Below are 17461 nucleotides of genomic sequence, written 5' to 3'. Positions count from 1 at the left end.
TACATGTTTGTTTTCTTATTGCACCAGTGTTACAACTATTTATTATGATCAGTAGCTATGAAAAAATCATAAAGTATTCCTCTATGGAAAAAATACCATTATCAAATGTGATAACAGTACAATGCACTAGTAGTGATAACACAAATATTGTTATTTTTTGTACTATATATATAGTTTAGTATTCAAATATTTTTAAACCATTTATGAATTTTTCACGTTCATATTCACTTTTTACTTTTGTTATTTCCTCGATATTCGTCATATATATTTAATTTCCGATTTCCTTAATCAGTCTTCATGACTTCTTTGCTATGTTTCTAACGGCTATTATGAAGTTTGTGCAATGGATTTCATGTTTACCATGAGCATGTGTTCGCTCTAGAGAGGTTTGTATACATTATAGTAATAAATTGGTACCACCATAATACCGTTTTTTATTAGTATAATTTTAACAATATTTATAACATGCAATCTTTAGTTACAATTATTAAGCATTAACTATGATTCTATCATTTTCATTAGCAATTTTGTATTCAACTTCCAGTCATAATTCCTTTACTAATTTTTATTAGTATCCATTTGGTTCTGAGTAAAATATTTATTGTTTTGTGCTGCATTAATATTTATCAAATTCTACAACCTCTTGTTGAAATACATTCATTGACATCATTGACTTACAGTTTTAATAATTACATTGTTTTAGATTTTCAACAAGATTGTTTAGTATTTGGTTTTGTCAATCAAAATTTACTTAAATTTGAAAAATATCTTAATTTTGATGTTACGATATTGTCAGTTGGTCGCTTAACAATCTGTATATTGTTAATATACCAAGCTTATTTTGTTTCTAGATTGAACCGAGTGCTCATATTATATGGAATTTTTTGACCTTGTTAGTATACATTGGATTTGAGACCAGATCATTTTTCCCATATTAAGCGGAACCCACTGTATATTTTTAATTGTTTACTTTTTTTATTTATTAATAGCTTTATACTAGTTTTTAAATGTATACAATTTCAAGTACATGTTAACGAATAATACTCATTTTGAATTTATATAACATAATAAAAAATTTAAATTTATATTTACTCTCCACAAAATTATAAATATCTTTAAATTCTTTGAAGTATATGAAGTAATGATATAATAATATATAATATAATTTTCAGGAAGTAAAAACAATTTCCCGTGTGGCATTTACCATTTTATGCATTGATATTTATTATTATTTTAATTTTATTTTTTTAGGTATGAGTTAAGTAGATAATCGTAGTGTCACCAAAAGTAAACTTTTAGTTTTGAATCTTACCCTGGATATTTCAAATTGGTATACCATAACTAAATTATAAGCTTATAAATTAAAATAATTTCATTAATTATTAAACTTTGAATTTAGATGTCTTGGATGTATTCAATCGCAAGTGATTATTAAACAAATTGCTGAAATGAACTTTGACTGTGCTGTTAAATTACTACGCTTTGATGAAACACCGACATTCAATACTGAAAGTATTAATACTATGACTTCAAAAAAAACTAATGTAAGTAAAAAATCTATACAAACAAAACGATCTATTAGGATTTCTAAAAAATATTCACATCAAAACAACATGTATATTAAAAATGGTGGACAATTAGGAACTAATAAAAAACAAAAAATTACTTGCAAAAAACAGAAATTTAGCAAAATCGAACCGGAAAAATCTATAACTCCTCAAAAAAAAGAAACTAAAAGAAAAAAAAATGAAATTTCTGCTTCTACAAAGTCTGCAGAAACCAATTCAACATATAGTGAACCCAGTGAGTTATCCAATTGTTCTCAAAACCTTTTTGTAAAAAATAAAGTAAATATTTCTAAACCAAATTCATTAAAAACTAGTAAAACTGATACTATTTTAGAAGATTTTGCTATGACTAATTTAAATAAAGATAATTCAACTGATAAACTTGAAAAAAGCAATAACATTGTATCAGATAAGATGTCTAAAAAACAAGCTGCAAAATCTGTCTCTTTCAAAAAAAAAAGCTCCATGTTAAACAATACAAATAAAAATAAAACTTCTAATGAACATGTAAGCAGTGATAAATCTATATCATCAAAAGTTTCTAAAACTAAAACCTCTAGACCTGTTATTTGTAATGAAAAAAAATTGGCTATAGATAATATAAATAAAAATTCTGTATCTGATAAAATTGAAAATACTATAAATTTTGTAGTATCACAAGCCTATCAAAGTGAAGCGCCTAAATCTACTAAAAATATATCTAAAGTAAAAAATTTTAATCATAATAAAAATAATGAATCTAATGTACTTGAATTTAGCAATAAAATTGTACCACAAAAAACTTCTAAAATTAAAAGTTCTACAAAGCCCATAGTTGACATGAAGAAAAAACCTATAATAAATAAAAATAATCCACCTTACAAGCTTGAAGGAAATAATGATTTAATAATTTCTCGTCATTTTGGACGTCCTTTTAAAAGAAAAATTTCAGAATCTGATATCGATCTTTTAAAAGGTGATTGTTATTTAAATCGATCTAAAAAACTGTCTGTAGTTTTGGAAAATATAAAATATTTTCCAAACATAGTTTCGTCCGAAAAATCTGGAGATGATACCATGATGCTGAAAAATAATAATCAGTTGAATCAATCCAGAAAACTGTCTGTAGTTCATGAAAATATTCCACAATGTCCAAAGCCTGATTTTTCTGAAAAATCTGATGATACTGTAATGTCTGGAAATGATAATAAACCACCAAAAATTAAAAATAAGTGGTGTGATGAATGGAGTGGAAACAAATTATTATCACATAACATGTTAAAATCCAATAATAATGTTTCAATGGATGATTCAAAACAAAATTTTAATAATAGTGCTACATTGTCTGATAATGTTTTGAAAACTCAGAAAAATATAATTCGTAAAAATGTTAAAGTAAAGCGAAAAAAAAAATTAAATATAAACATTAAGAATCCAGATTTGATTGGTAGTTTAAATACAGATATTGATCTAAATAATTCAATAACAAATATTCCTGAGACAGAACACCATGAAAACATATCAATTACAAATAATATTACTTCCACAAAACCCATAGGTTTGAGGAATGATAATATCTCAGAAACTGTAGGTGTTAAATCCAAAAATAATATGCCATATACTGCAGAAACTGAGAGTTCTTCTGAAATTACTATACCTACAGTATCCAATAGTGTATTGTCCAATGATAATGATCAACATTCCCATTTAAATGTTGATGATTCAAATTATATATCAAATCCTATGATTAGCTCTGAAATAAATTATGGAATGGCCATACTGTCTGAAGCCATTAGTCGTCAATGTAGAGAATCAACCAACAGTGGCATTAAAAGAAAATCACCTGAACCAGATTTAAACGAAATGGAATCTCCTCTAAAGAAAACCAATGATATTTCAAGATCATTAGTACCTAGTGCTAAGATATCACCTCAAATATTTCAAAAATGTATGTCAAAAAAGGTGATCAAACATTCTTCAGAATTATATGAACAATCTGTTGAAGCTAAATTAGAATCGCGTGTAGAACGTGAAATTTTTCTCCTTTCAAAACGTTTTAATATATCAATTGATACTCTTAAAAAGACAGTTCTAGATGAACCTCTTTCTGTATTCCATAAAAATTACTCTGAATCAGTCCCTCCCTCTATGGTAACAATAACGCCTATTGTAAAAGATGTTGAAACTAAATCAAGATTCAATGCAAATTACTTTTGTGAAAATTTAGATGTTGATTATAAAGTAGAACCTATTAGAGAAGGTGCAGCTTATGAAAAGAATAACTTGAAAGAATTGATGTCTGAACTTTCAAAAACAATGCCTTCGTGGAGCTTAAGTATTGTTACTAATCCACTGCGGTATGTTATCTCTCATATGATAATAGATATATATGGTATTCCTATAGCAAACAAATGTATTGTTCTGGATAAAAACTTTAGAGCTTCTGTTTACATTAATCAATGTTTAGAACATACCTACTGTAAACATTATACGACAGCAACCGAAATTGTTAATCTTATCAAAGAGTTGAATTCTATATGATGTATATCTATATGTAAATATATTTATTTAAATATACTTAAGTATAATAATTCATTTTTTTATTTTGTTTTAAACGATGGTTGAATTTCATGATCAAATTTGTAAAAATATGTATTACCTACTTACTTTTAGTTGTAAAAGAATTTTTTTAATTTCTTGTGATATATGTTGTATGTGGTATTATAATTTACATTTTAGAAGTTCAATTTATAATTTATAAATTAATTTAATTTAATTTGCATCAAAGATTGTTAATTATTTTATTAATTATTTTTAAGTTAATTATAGTCCATAAAATTGTTCCCATTAAATTGTATTTTAAACTGTAAAAATGACAGCATAAATTGGTTTTTAAACTAATACAAATAAAAAAATTAAATAACATTGTGAATACTCTTATAACTCCCTTGATATTACAACTAATTCATTCTGTATTATTGTTCTTCCAAATTTAATCCACTAAGCTACTTTTATACTTAAATGAATATTTGGTAATTTTGAATTTATTATTTTTTTTATATAAATGTTGAATACATATGGCTTTAAAAAATAGATATGATTCAAAAATCAATATTCGTAATTATGAGTTTTTGATTTTAGATTATCCAGCGCCACAGTCGTGGCGCAAGGTAGGTAAAGCGGCGGCACAACTATGTATATTATCTTGAAGGAGTTGCTCATTTAAACCGTGTAAATATTGTTGCTTTTTTATCAAATGATATAATTGTTTATCTGTTAAGACAATTAATACCTAATTCCTAGTTGATTGCAAAGCATCAGAAAAATTGTGCTAATGATTCTTTTGTAAAAATGGTACGGTTAAAAATTAACACAAATATTTAAATTCCAAGTAATTTCTATAATATTAATAACAAACCATACAATGAATAAAGTATATAGTAAATTATATTTGTATATACCAGACATTACTATTTATATTTTTCCTGAAACGACGACGCCGTAATTTCGGCTAACATAGACTGGTTACTGATAAGTGTACTACTAGTGGATCTCAACGTGTTACTAAACAAATATCAAAAATAGTTTTGATATTATAAATCATAATATTTATAAAATTGACGTAAATTGAAATCCATACTTTAATAAAAATTATTTTGACAATAGTTAGGTTAGGGTGTTAGGAAAGGGTGTCTCCCCGTTCCAGTGGAAAAATATAGTTGAGATGCGCATAAAAAAAAAAAAAGGAACTCCGTTCCCCTGCGCGACCCCCAATTTGAGCGCTGTATGTTATTATTTATAGTTACGTCGCGTTTCATTGTTGCTATTTCACGTTTTTAATAGGGACAAATTAAATATAGAGGTTAAACTGTATTTTAGTTATGTGTTGCATGACTCAAACATATTCGAATCACAGCTAATATGTAAATTACGTTTCACCAAAATGACACTAACAAATCTGTCGACTGTATGCTGAACTTCAGTATTCGATTCCTTCAGAACAAACCCATGTTTTACTTGCACATCAGGTTAAACCAAAAGATTAATCAATTCCAATTCCAAGTATGAGCAAAAATGTATTTGTAACGCGTAAACCTATATTATCTACCTACCGTTTGTAACCTAATTTAAATAATAAGAATATTTTCAGGGGACAATCGATGTTAATAAGTGCAAATAATATTACGCTGCCTGTGAAAACGTGATATCTTACTGCATAATGAGTTAAATCAATTTTTAATATCAAAACGATTAAATACATTATGTATTATCTTAATTAAAAAAAAAATTAAATAACACTTAGTATTCGTATGGTGTATTCAATTTAAATAAAATGTTACAGTTATTTTCGTAAGAAAAATAAAATAAAATTTAAAAAAACTATAATTTTAGTACACGAACTTTACACATGTATTTATGTATATATGAAAAAAAAATCGTGATTATTAAATTAAAAGAGTAAAATTATTAAAACTGTTAGATCTTTAATTACAACTCGTATACCTTTTTCATATTACATATATTAAATATAAGCATTCGTGACATTAGCTAACAACCGGATACCACTAGAGTAGGGATGCCATAAATTTATAAGGTGAAACCGGGACAACACAAACACAGTATTGAGATTGAGTAATATACTTTTTATATAACTTTTAATATATTGAGAGGACCAGTGGCGTATACAAGGGGGGGGGGTGGAGGTCAGATTCCCCCTAGGCCTTTTTTTAAATGTTACAAAATAATGTTCTTAGTGTGAGAGCTTTAGAAACGTAAATAAAAAAAAAATAATGATTTGTTTACAAATGATCCCCCTGATCTACCCCATACAAAAGTATATATAATACGCCACTGAAGAGAACCATTAATGGCCGGTAATATAATATTTAAAAAATTTTTTATAAAATAAAATATATTAGGTATATATTATATGTGTATATTACAAATTATGTTTTTATTATATATTGTTGATCGATTACGATTAAAAATGTACTTTGAGATAAAATGATCGAAATTAAAAATTAAACAATACTACATTTCCTCTAAACGTCTAAGCCGGGACATATGGACGTTCCGAAAACATTTTTCGGGACGCCGGGACGCGAAATCCAAAACTGGTGACAATCCCAGTTTTCCAGGACGTATGGCAACCCTACACTAGAGTCTATAAAATCACTTCACAAGGCATAGGTTTGCCATCCAAAACGGCCAATATATTTTGCGCGGTCAACATGGCCATTTCATCCTCTGTTTCCAATGTCGAGGATCCTATATGCGGCAACAGTACTGCAAACGACAAAATTAATGGAAATTACCTATCGAACATTAGATATACGAATGTCGTATAGTTATAATGGAAACAACATTATACATACAAACATTGTCCATAGTCATCAGAGGATGGTCAAGCGGTAACGGTTCGGGCGTCATTACGTCCAATCCAGCGCCTCTGATCCTCTTTTCTTGTAGCGCTTCGACCAAAGCGTCTTGATCAATCAGTTCTACGAAATAAGTTTTAAATAAAAACCGTTACATACAGATTCATTGAAAAATATTATATCAGAATATCAATAATTGCGGGTCCGTATTTAAAAAGGGTTTATTCGGAAATTGCGATTTTACCCATAGCAAATAATGGAACCTATTATTAATTACCATACCATTAACCGTCAATATTTTCGAATTTACCATTGATATAGCTGTTCATCGTTCATACTCGTTTTATTATTACTCGTGTATTGTATATGCTACAGGAAATATTAACATTTAATAAATGATGACCGTTCCTAAGAAATTATGACAATTCCTAATAGCGGAAAGAAATTATATCATAGACTAGTAGTATATGTTGTCATTTCCTACGGATATCAGGCAAAGATGCCATATTTTTTTTATATAATTAAATTTAATATATCTAATTTAAATAATACTTTTATCAAACACAATTATTAATTATCCACCTTAAATAAATAAATAACCCTATTAAATAATCAATAAACAATCAAGTGTTGTAAAGAGTAGCTGTCTCCCGTCGAAGTGATATTAGTTTTTCCACATAACCTGTCGATTCTAAAACAATAGTTGAATCCAATAAATTTGCTTTGCAAGGATTTATTTCCAATCTCGTGTACATATGTTTTAAAAATCCACTTTCGGTGTCTACGATTTAAAAAAAATGTATTTTTATTACCTAAGCGTTTAAATACGAAGATGATTAAGGTGCTAATATTAGTGTAATTTCTCGGTGATTCACAATCGCGATCTGCATCAGGAATGCTCAGACGTACTGTGGTTCCAACACTATATTCATTATATTTTCTATTTGATGTTTTAATCATTTTTTGAGCCTGTTTTTCTACATTGTGAGCATACCATATGATTGACACGCATTAAGTACCTATATTTTGTTTTTGTTAATCAACTAAATAAGAATATTATTAATCCAGATAGTCAATATGTTTATTTGGTTTTCGCCATTCATGTTATCAACCAACATATCTTCCACGTCTCGGTTCGCACGTTCTATACCTGAGTGACCATGTCTTGGTTTTCCGTAAACTAATTTAACGTCACCCCACATAGTATGTAATTTATTAATTATTCTATTAACAAACTCTCTCCTATTATAGATATCAGTAATTTCCCCACCTGATATTTTTAGAACACGGACAATATTGACAGTTGGTCAGTGCATTTTTTAACTAGTTAACTAGGTGACACAAATGTCGCCCAGTGATTATATTTTGTCGATAATATTTTGAAAAATTGGGCGAAATAATGCGAAACAAACGTGTAATACTATAATCGTACTATGGTATTACATTGACTATGTTGAGAAAAACATTTTTTGTCACCCAGAGAAAATTCCTTATAAAATGCACTGCAGTTGGTGGTTGACAATTATGGTTTTTTAGCATGTTGCCGTTGCGAGTTAGTTTGTTCTAATAGTTACAAAGTTTAGCTGGTCCTATATGATCTGCAACATCATAATCACCAATGCTTTCGTGTAAGAGAGCGATGCATGGTAACATTGCCTAATAAACTTCGGATGAAAACTCCTAGGCAATGATATGGTTTCCTTCCGCTATTAGGAATTGTCGTAATTTCCTAAATTGTCAAAATTTCCAGTAACATATACACATACTATGACAATTTTAGAGTGAAATATATTTATATGACAAACATTTTTTGTATTTTAGAATATTTTAAATATGATATTTTTATAAAAAAAAAGTGTAAGTTTCCGTTGTTTAATCATAGGTACGTATTTTTTTTTTTTTAATAAATATTAATGTAATCAATCGCACAGTAGAACGTTTAATTGACTGTATTTTTAGTCCATATAAAAGCAAATAGTTCATAAGCACATTTAATTAATTAAATTACACAAATAATTAATATCTCTAAGAATATAATTAAAAACCATACAAACCTCCACGGCCGACGTTCACCAGTATGGCATTGGGTTTCATGGAGGCGATACGATCTCTGTTCACGATAAATTTCGTATCCTCGTTCAGAGCCATAGCGACCACAATAAAATCGCTACTCTTAACCAACACATCCACTGAGACCAACCGTCCGCCAAGGGCTTTGACTGCAAAACGCGACATACATGTGTAGTTGTCAAACGAGATTAGATATATATAATAATAATTAGAGCAAAAATTAAATCAGACATGAGTCAAAGCTGTATTTAAAACTGAATAAGTTGAATCGCACTAAACATTTAACATTAATATACTTCTAAAATTAAATAAATGTACGCAATCATAGTGTATTATAATAATTCATAGTATAGTTATGATAATTTGACCCAAAGTCCCGAACTCTAACAAATATTATTAAACGTTCAAGTGCTATACAATGTGGCAAGGCGGATTTATACCATTGAGTTTATACCCACCATCAGGCTTTTCACATCTACTCGTATACAATAGTTGAGAAATTTTGAATTTACTCAATTTTTCAGCAATCGATGTTCCGATGTTACCGCAACCGATGATACCTACAACAGAATTTGAAATCCCTCTACCACACATCCACGTGGGATTCCATTCCTTCCATCCACCTCTATAAAAAGAAAAAAATCCAACAATATTATTCGATACTGGTAAAATTAAAGTAATATCATTCGATTTGTCTATCATTAAAAGAAATATTTATATATTTTTTCCCAACATTATTGTACTACCAAAATAATTTATGTAAGAAAATCCAGGGATCAATGAATAAAAAACAGAGTGATGCTGTTTCAAATTTTTGTTAAATCTAGCAAGTTCTTTCTTCGTTCTTTTATTGTTATCTTGACGTAAAGAACTTTTAAAGGAAATAGTAAATTGTTTGACCTTTGAAATATTTTAGGAGGATGCTAAAAATGAATTCCAGCCTCCAGGTTGGTAACATGCATTTACATGACATTTAATATGTTTTTTATATGGTTCACCATATGTTGTACACAGGCCTACACAATAATCTTGATGAATTTTTTTTTGGATATTTATAATTTGTCACCTGTACCTTTTATACATTTTATAAATTGAAGACTTAAATTTTAAAAAAAAGTTAATTAGTAAAGTTAAAATAATTTTTTTTAGCTCACGCAACGTTTTTATAGTAAAAACTGGCGACCTATTGATTAGTAAATGTTCGCGATTACATTCCCTGTCATTCTGGGTAGTATTTCGGTAGAGGAAATAATGTAATAAAAAGATTATTATCCAAGCCTGAATTTCAGAACAAATCAGCATCATCAATGTAGTGAAATTATTGTTGGTTTAACTTAAATTTATACGCGATTGCATGCCTTAGTTAACACGACACTAACGTTTTCAGTTCACGGTTCGCTTCAAAAAACCTCCGGGAAGTGGCTATGACGAGACCCACAGCGAGTTCAGCCACTGTTTCTGTCAAAACCCCAGGTGTGTATCCGAGACGGACTCCATATTTTTTCATAGCCGTTAAATCCACATGGTTGTATCCTACCGACATTGTACCAACCACTTTGAAATTGGGTCCTAAAGAAACAATGAAAATACATTTTTAATAAAAAGATTAACTGTCACGAATCTCTAGAATACATCATAATAAGTAGAACTATAATAATAATTTAATAATTATAAATAGGACGTATTCAAACATTTTTACCGTCCATAAAATAAACAAAGATTAAAAGTTAACTTTATTCAGTTCATGAATTGTACTCGATGAAAAAAAAAAAGTAATTTCATGACCATCCAACGTCAATTTGCCAATTAGCTAATATTAATAGTAATAGTGAAACATTTTGATATTAACCTGCTGCTTTCAGAACTGCTTCATTTACATCAATTTCACTAAAACAGAATAATGCAAATTTCCCAGGAATGCAATCGATAATGTCTTGCGTGGTCACTGACTTACCATTTATATTACTCATTTTACATACTTCCAAGTCGAATCTGAAATTGTTTACTGAACATTAAAATATATTAATAATACTTATCTAAATCAGATCAGATTTCTATAATTATTTTAAATAAGCTATATAGTTTATAAGCTTCTCCTTCTCCTAAAAATTGCTTTTAAAACCACAAACATTAGTGCCAAATATACGTATTTACACATTTTAACTCAAGGAAAATGAGTAAAAACTTATTATTTCTGTTTAAATAGTTTTGAACTACAACATATTACTTCATTTTTATTTAAACTATTAAGATTATAGAATTTTTTTTATGGTAATTTATGTTACATAAAATAATTCTAATAATTCATACTCCAGGATCGAGTAGGATCCAACTATCTAACATTATATCTAACCAAACAGTCATTTACAGGTGCATTATACCTATATTATATAGGTATAATTCACCTGTAAATTTAGGTTATATGTATAGGCTGTATGGCACAAGGCCCATTTCATGGTTACAATTTAATGAAAATTGAATAAATACAATTTAAATACCTTGTACTCAACAAATCAATGGCTTTTTTTGGGAAATTATTCCGTACTAACAGCACTTTAAGTCTTGATGACATATTGCAGACTGGTTTTACACGAAAGAAAACTTTCCACTGTAAAATTAAATATTTATAATGAAGCATTACTTTATTTATTCTAAATAAATCTAGCTAGTAAAATACATTCATAAATTCCATACACTATATAATTTATGAATATATAAAACAAGTAACAAGTCTATAACAATATATATGGTATTAGTAAAAAGTTTTTACTAGGGCTCAAGACTTATTGCATTGATAATCATGAAAATATGGATGCAAAAATGCATTCAAATATTAAAAATGCACAAATATATGCAAAAATGTTATATGCACTCAATTATATAAGGAAATAATTTTATTTATTATTTTAACTGTAATTTAATACATAATAACAATATAAATATGTAAATAAAAATTAGTATCAATACGTTCATATAGTTAAATGTTTCAGTTTTCTTCGGAGTTTTCTTTTAATGGCTCTGAAAAGATAAAAACAACTTTATCATGTGAGTACTGAGTAGATATGTAGATTAGGCAAAATTATTTTTACTTAATAAAAACCTTCTACTACAAAAATTAGCAAATCTCAGAATGTTCAATGATATATATATATATATATATATATATATATATATATATATTAGGTTGGTTAACTAGAATATACTTGTATAATCAAAAGTATATATATTTATTAAATCATAGATAGTTTTTGTAAAATGTAATAAAAATGTTATTATATGTAAACATATTTCTAATAACTACTAGGTACTAGATTTATATTTAGGGTTTTTTTTAACCAAATAGAGATTTAATTGATATAAGTAATATTTATATAATTGGCGCTGGCTAGAGGTTTTGCGGAACCCTATAATACTCTTCTTTAAGGCAAACAAACTTTTCTAGAACGCTTTAGTACTAAAATAACATATTTTTCTATTTAACATAACTTATCTAAAAACATTTTTCCTCAATATGGACATAATATCATTAAAGCGTCAACAATCAGAAGTGTATTTATGTTTCCTGCGTGGAAAATTGTCACTCTAAATAATTAAAATAATACACCGCACTAATTGAATTATTATTTAATTACCTACTATAAAATGTATATTAATTAGGTAAATATGTAAAACAAATTTTATTTCATATAACGGGGGGACTTTGTTATTTAATTTTAAAAACAAAATTACAGGCTTGCAAATTATATAATCCCATGTAAGGCGCAGACTTTAGCGCGGAGCCCCTAAAATGACGGGGCCTTAGGCAGTTGTTCCTTCTGCCTTTCCCTTCCACCAATGCTAAGTCCTTCATAATTAAAGAAACCAACAAATTTAATATAAATTGTCGTGGATAATAGATGTACTAACTAGTGATGGGAATAATCGAATCAATTCGATTATTTAAAAAATCATTCGAATAATAAAATAATGGAATTAATCAAATAAAACATTCATATGATAAAAATGACTAGTAAAAACCCACAAATATATATAATAACAGAAAAATACATTTCCTAAACTGTATACGCTACAATTAAAATATTTATGTGTTCCATCAAAAGGCGTGTTTTTAAAAACGAGATAAACAGTGCCGCAATATCCGGGTGTGTTGCGTGTGTCAAACGCACGGGCTCATTACCCAATGGTAATATTTCAAAAATATGTAAAAAGCAAGAAAATAAAACCATTTTGTAATAATAGTTACTTATGGAGTTTGAAAAATAATTGATTGATTTTGTTTTGTACATATTATCGTACTTCAACGTTTCTTTTACAGCCTGAATAATCGAAATTCAAAATAGTTTAGTTACAAATACGGTACGGTTTCCCTGCAGAGTCCGGGTGCGGGGGAGGGAATTAATTTTACTTACACACGGGCAGTAGTGTAGGAAGACTCTCTAACGCCCCTGGCAAACTTAGAAAAAAAACGCTTTTTAATAAATTAAAATTTGATGTTACGATATTTTTTTGTAAGGATACAATTTTTATTTATAAGTCATTAATACAGTGTTTAAACTTTGAAAATTTACTTTTCTCGTTTTATGCGTAGCAAATTCATATGAAATTTTTTATTTAAATGTCCTTGTGCTATTTTCATAATTTCATCATTAAATTCAAATTTAGTCTGTACAAATAGACTACATCTACGTATTTCAAAAATTATAATAGAAAAATTTCGATTTGACTGTAGGATAAAAATACAACTTTTGCACAATTTTGCGCCCCTTTGCAATTTGTGACCCTGGCGTAAGCAGAGTTCGCCATACCCTTGCTACGCTACTGTACACGAGCCCAAATTAGTGTAATTTCGGCACTAAGGACAAAGAACGATCATCTGACTTCATCCTAAAAATGTTGATTATATTGTATTTTTAAACAGTAATTTAAATGTAATTTAATAAACTAACAATTTTCGCAATGCAAGACACAGTTTTAAAATTATGGAACGATTCTAGTTTAGCAATCTATCGATTTTTTTAATTTTTTTTTCCAAAATGTATGTTTTAGGGTGTTTTATAAGTATGTAAAAAAAAAAGAACCACGGAAAAACTTCGTTTTGAAGTTATTGATGAAAAACTTCAAAAACTTGAAGTGATGTCCTTTGTGATATTTTCCCCTTCCGAATTTTGATTCATCAATTTCAACAATTGACCCCGGTCCACCTACATACGAACTAAAAATTGTTTTATAGTGTGAAAATTAAATAACATTTTTTTGCAAACGATGAGTATGGTATCGACAATGGCCAATGAAACTATTATATGAGTGTTTCGGCACTCGTCGCCGTCGCTTCGCTCCGCAAATCATAAATATTCCTCGACTTGCTATGCAAAACTACCTCAAGTAGGTAACAGGGACAATAAAAATGTAAATATGTGAAAATTAAAATTAAATATTAAATTCTAAGTATTTTTTTTTTTTTTTTTAAAAATGTGCGTTATGAAAGAGATGAAGTTTTTGAAATTTTTCATCAATAACTTCAAAACAAAGTTTGTCCGGACTAATTATTTTTAGCATACTTATAAAACACCCTAAAACACACATTTGGAAAAAAAAATTAAAAAATCGATAGGTTGCTAAACTAGAATTATGCCAAAATTATTATTAATATTTTATACATTATTCAGTTTTTAATATTGTGTTAGTTTGAAATATTTTATATTTATAGTATTTATTTAAAATTTTATAGTTAAATATTTATGAAAACAAATTATTCTATTTTATATTTTTTATTTTCTACATGAAATAGTTAATTCACTGATGATCTATTTGAAAGATTATAAAAAATTAGTTGATATTACTTCAACTGAGTTACCTAATTGTATTATATTATTCGTATATATTACACACTGTACCAATGACCACTCGTAATACCAATGACTATAAAGTAATCAATAGTATACAAGTAGTGAGTTAAAAATAAACATTGGATTATATTATGATTCGAGTGAAAAAACCATTCTATTATTTTATCATTCGAGTAAAAAACCATTCGATTATTTTATCGTTAGAGTGAAAAATTCATTCGATTATTGTAATCAATCGATTATTTTGTTTTCGACTATTAATCATAGATTATCATTTTTTTCGATTACTAACCATTCGATTATTCCCATCACTAGTACTAATGATTATTTATGATAATACTATTATAATGTTATAATAAATGTTTTTATGTCTGTAGCATAGAATATAATCATAGACGCAAATAGGGGGGCGCAACAGGGTGTTTAGCACCCCTGAGTTCAAATGTAGCACTCCTGTAATTTTTTTCAGATCCATCTATAGTAATCACAATTAAATGCCATTTAGTTTTATTTTCAGCAATTTCAGTACGCCCAATATTTGGGTTCTAGTTGCGCTTGTGTCATAATATTCTTTGTCTATAAAAAATCGTTATAACCGATTATCAGAAACCAGAACTAAACAAGTTTAGACTGATAAGAATATTTATGATAGATAAGATTAAATGTTCACAATATTGACAATTGAATAAATACAATTTTTTTTTTAATGGAATCTAATAGTTCTCAAATTGTTATTGAAAAAAAAAGAAAAGCTTTAAAGAGTTTTTTCGTCAAGTATTTTTATTTCGCACAGATATACTATTGGTGTATTAAACAAAGTTTCTCCGACGTAGTATCAGTTCTCGGCATTGCGTTTATAATTTATTTAGTTTCATTTATAACACTAAAATACAAGATACTTTTGTACTGTTTGGAAACTTCTACGGTTTGAGAAGTTTTTAATCCATAAGACTGAGCAGATATACTTAACAAGAAACCGTGCTAACTCGTCGTCGAAGTAATAACACTGTACCAAATTGAATATACTTAAAAACTGATCATATTGTTACATTACATATAACATAAAACCAAAAAAAATTATCAATTAGGTAAACAAATCCTGATGGTTACTTATGGTGCGCCGATCGATACGTTTAAAATTGAAGTATTTACGTTGAAACGAAAACTGATATAATCAATTACTGTGTCCATCGGTCAGTCGGAGTCGATTAAAATATTATCGCAATATATAGATAAAATAAATTGTACATTATACCTACCTATGTTGTGTGCGGACGACTCGTGTCGATATTCCGTGATTCGCGGTGTTAAAGTAATCGTTTAGGTTGCTCGGTAAGAAATATAATTAAAGTCGTACGACACATAAAACGAATTTAACAACATGCGACTTATCGGTCTTAGGTGCCCGCCACGACTGTCAAGACCTCGACGCTGTAAAATAATTTATACAAATGTATGCGTGTTCAAGTGTACGCGTCGGGTCGTCCACACGTCTTTTAGTAGTACTCATGGGCGTAGCTAAGATTTTAATCAGGGGGGGAGGCAATAACATAAAGCGATTAGTGTTAAACTCGTAATTCAAATAACTTACAGCAGTGTTTCTTAACCTTTTTTATGTTAACACCCCCTTGAGTAGGAATCAATTCTTCAACGCCCCCCTATGTGAAAATTCTATAATTAATGGTAAGGGCTGAGGGATAGGAAATAACTTAATGATTTGGAAAATATGAAAAAAAATTTGAATAATTATCTCATAACTAATGTTTTCATTTATGTTTTATTTTTCATATTTTTTTAATTATAGTATTAGTAAATTAATTAAATTAAACACTTGAAAAAAATGTAATAATTTATCAATTTTATTTTATAGTAATAAATACATTTTTTATTTTATTTAGAAAAAATATTACTTTTAAAAAAGATTTTAAAATCAAATAAGTAAAAAATATTGCTTTTGTTTTTGTAGATATTTACCCATGTATTTTTGTAGTAATTTTTTTTTTTAAAAACACGTTTTTAATAGACTGAATATTACGAGTATAAAACGAAAACTAATACAACATGCACGGGTCAAATCAAACGGTTTACTAAAAGGTTGGTTAATATAGGTACCTACCTATAATAAAATACAATGTCCATGCACAATCTCTAAAATAATAAAAATAATAAATTTATCAACCATGAAAGATACGTTATTGTGCATTGCTCAACATATAATACCTATTAGTAACTAATAGTTATTATATGGATTATCTAGTATGAATTATTTTTAGGTCACACCATGTACAAAGTTTTTGCGTGCTAACCACCCAAAACTAGTTCACTACCCCCTACCGCCCAAAAGTAGTTCAATGCCCACAAGTGATACTTCACCGCCCACTGAAGGGCGATATCGTTCCCGTTGAGAACCACAGATCTACAGATAGACTATTGGATAACACATAAAACGACAAAACGATTACACTTGTAGATAACACTCGGTCCCACTTAACTATTTTTAGACATGTTTTATTTAATTTTTGATTTTTATGTAAGACTTACACGTTTGGTATAAACAAATAGAATTCAGTTTGAGGCGCTGGAGGGGCAAGTCACCCCCTGCCCCACCCTTGCTACGCCC

The 17461-nt window shown here is 28.3% G+C and overlaps 2 protein-coding genes across 4 annotated transcripts; one reads left to right on the top strand and one right to left on the bottom strand.

The window, feature by feature from the left end:
* The first annotated feature begins 204 nt into the window (after nucleotides 1–204).
* Nucleotides 205–4139, top strand: LOC112686484. Its single transcript, XM_025558761.1, has 4 exons — nucleotides 205–386; nucleotides 1252–1330; nucleotides 1400–2837; nucleotides 2889–4139. Exons 3-4 carry the CDS (start codon nucleotides 1449–1451, stop codon nucleotides 4086–4088), a joined length of 2589 nt encoding a protein of 862 aa, XP_025414546.1. The 5' UTR covers nucleotides 205–386; nucleotides 1252–1330; nucleotides 1400–1448; the 3' UTR covers nucleotides 4089–4139.
* Nucleotides 4140–6562: 2423 nt separating this feature from the next.
* Nucleotides 6563–16912, bottom strand: LOC112686497 (glyoxylate reductase/hydroxypyruvate reductase-like). 3 transcript variants are annotated; one of them, XM_025558775.1, is made up of 9 exons: nucleotides 16101–16272; nucleotides 11963–12013; nucleotides 11494–11603; nucleotides 10845–10987; nucleotides 10375–10564; nucleotides 9454–9620; nucleotides 8980–9144; nucleotides 6923–7048; nucleotides 6563–6833 (listed from the first exon to the last, which is right to left on the bottom strand). In XM_025558775.1, exons 2-9 carry the CDS (start codon nucleotides 11966–11968, stop codon nucleotides 6712–6714), a joined length of 1029 nt encoding a protein of 342 aa, XP_025414560.1. In that variant the 5' UTR covers nucleotides 11969–12013; nucleotides 16101–16272; the 3' UTR covers nucleotides 6563–6711. The 3 variants fall into 3 exon arrangements, with proteins under 3 accessions (XP_025414560.1, XP_025414562.1, XP_025414561.1); XM_025558777.1 differs by lacking the exons at nucleotides 11963–12013; nucleotides 16101–16272 and adding an exon at nucleotides 16816–16912; XM_025558776.1 differs by lacking the exon at nucleotides 11963–12013.
* Between the last annotated feature and the right edge of the window lie 549 nt (nucleotides 16913–17461).

This window comes from Sipha flava, unplaced genomic scaffold (assembly GCF_003268045.1).
Source record: "Sipha flava isolate LNK unplaced genomic scaffold, YSA_version1 311_pilon_pilon, whole genome shotgun sequence".
In the NCBI taxonomy this organism is placed as follows: Eukaryota; Metazoa; Arthropoda; class Insecta; order Hemiptera; family Aphididae; genus Sipha; species Sipha flava.
The sequence above is the reverse complement of the archived record's forward strand: the minus strand, read 5'-3'. Positions and strand labels throughout refer to the sequence as shown.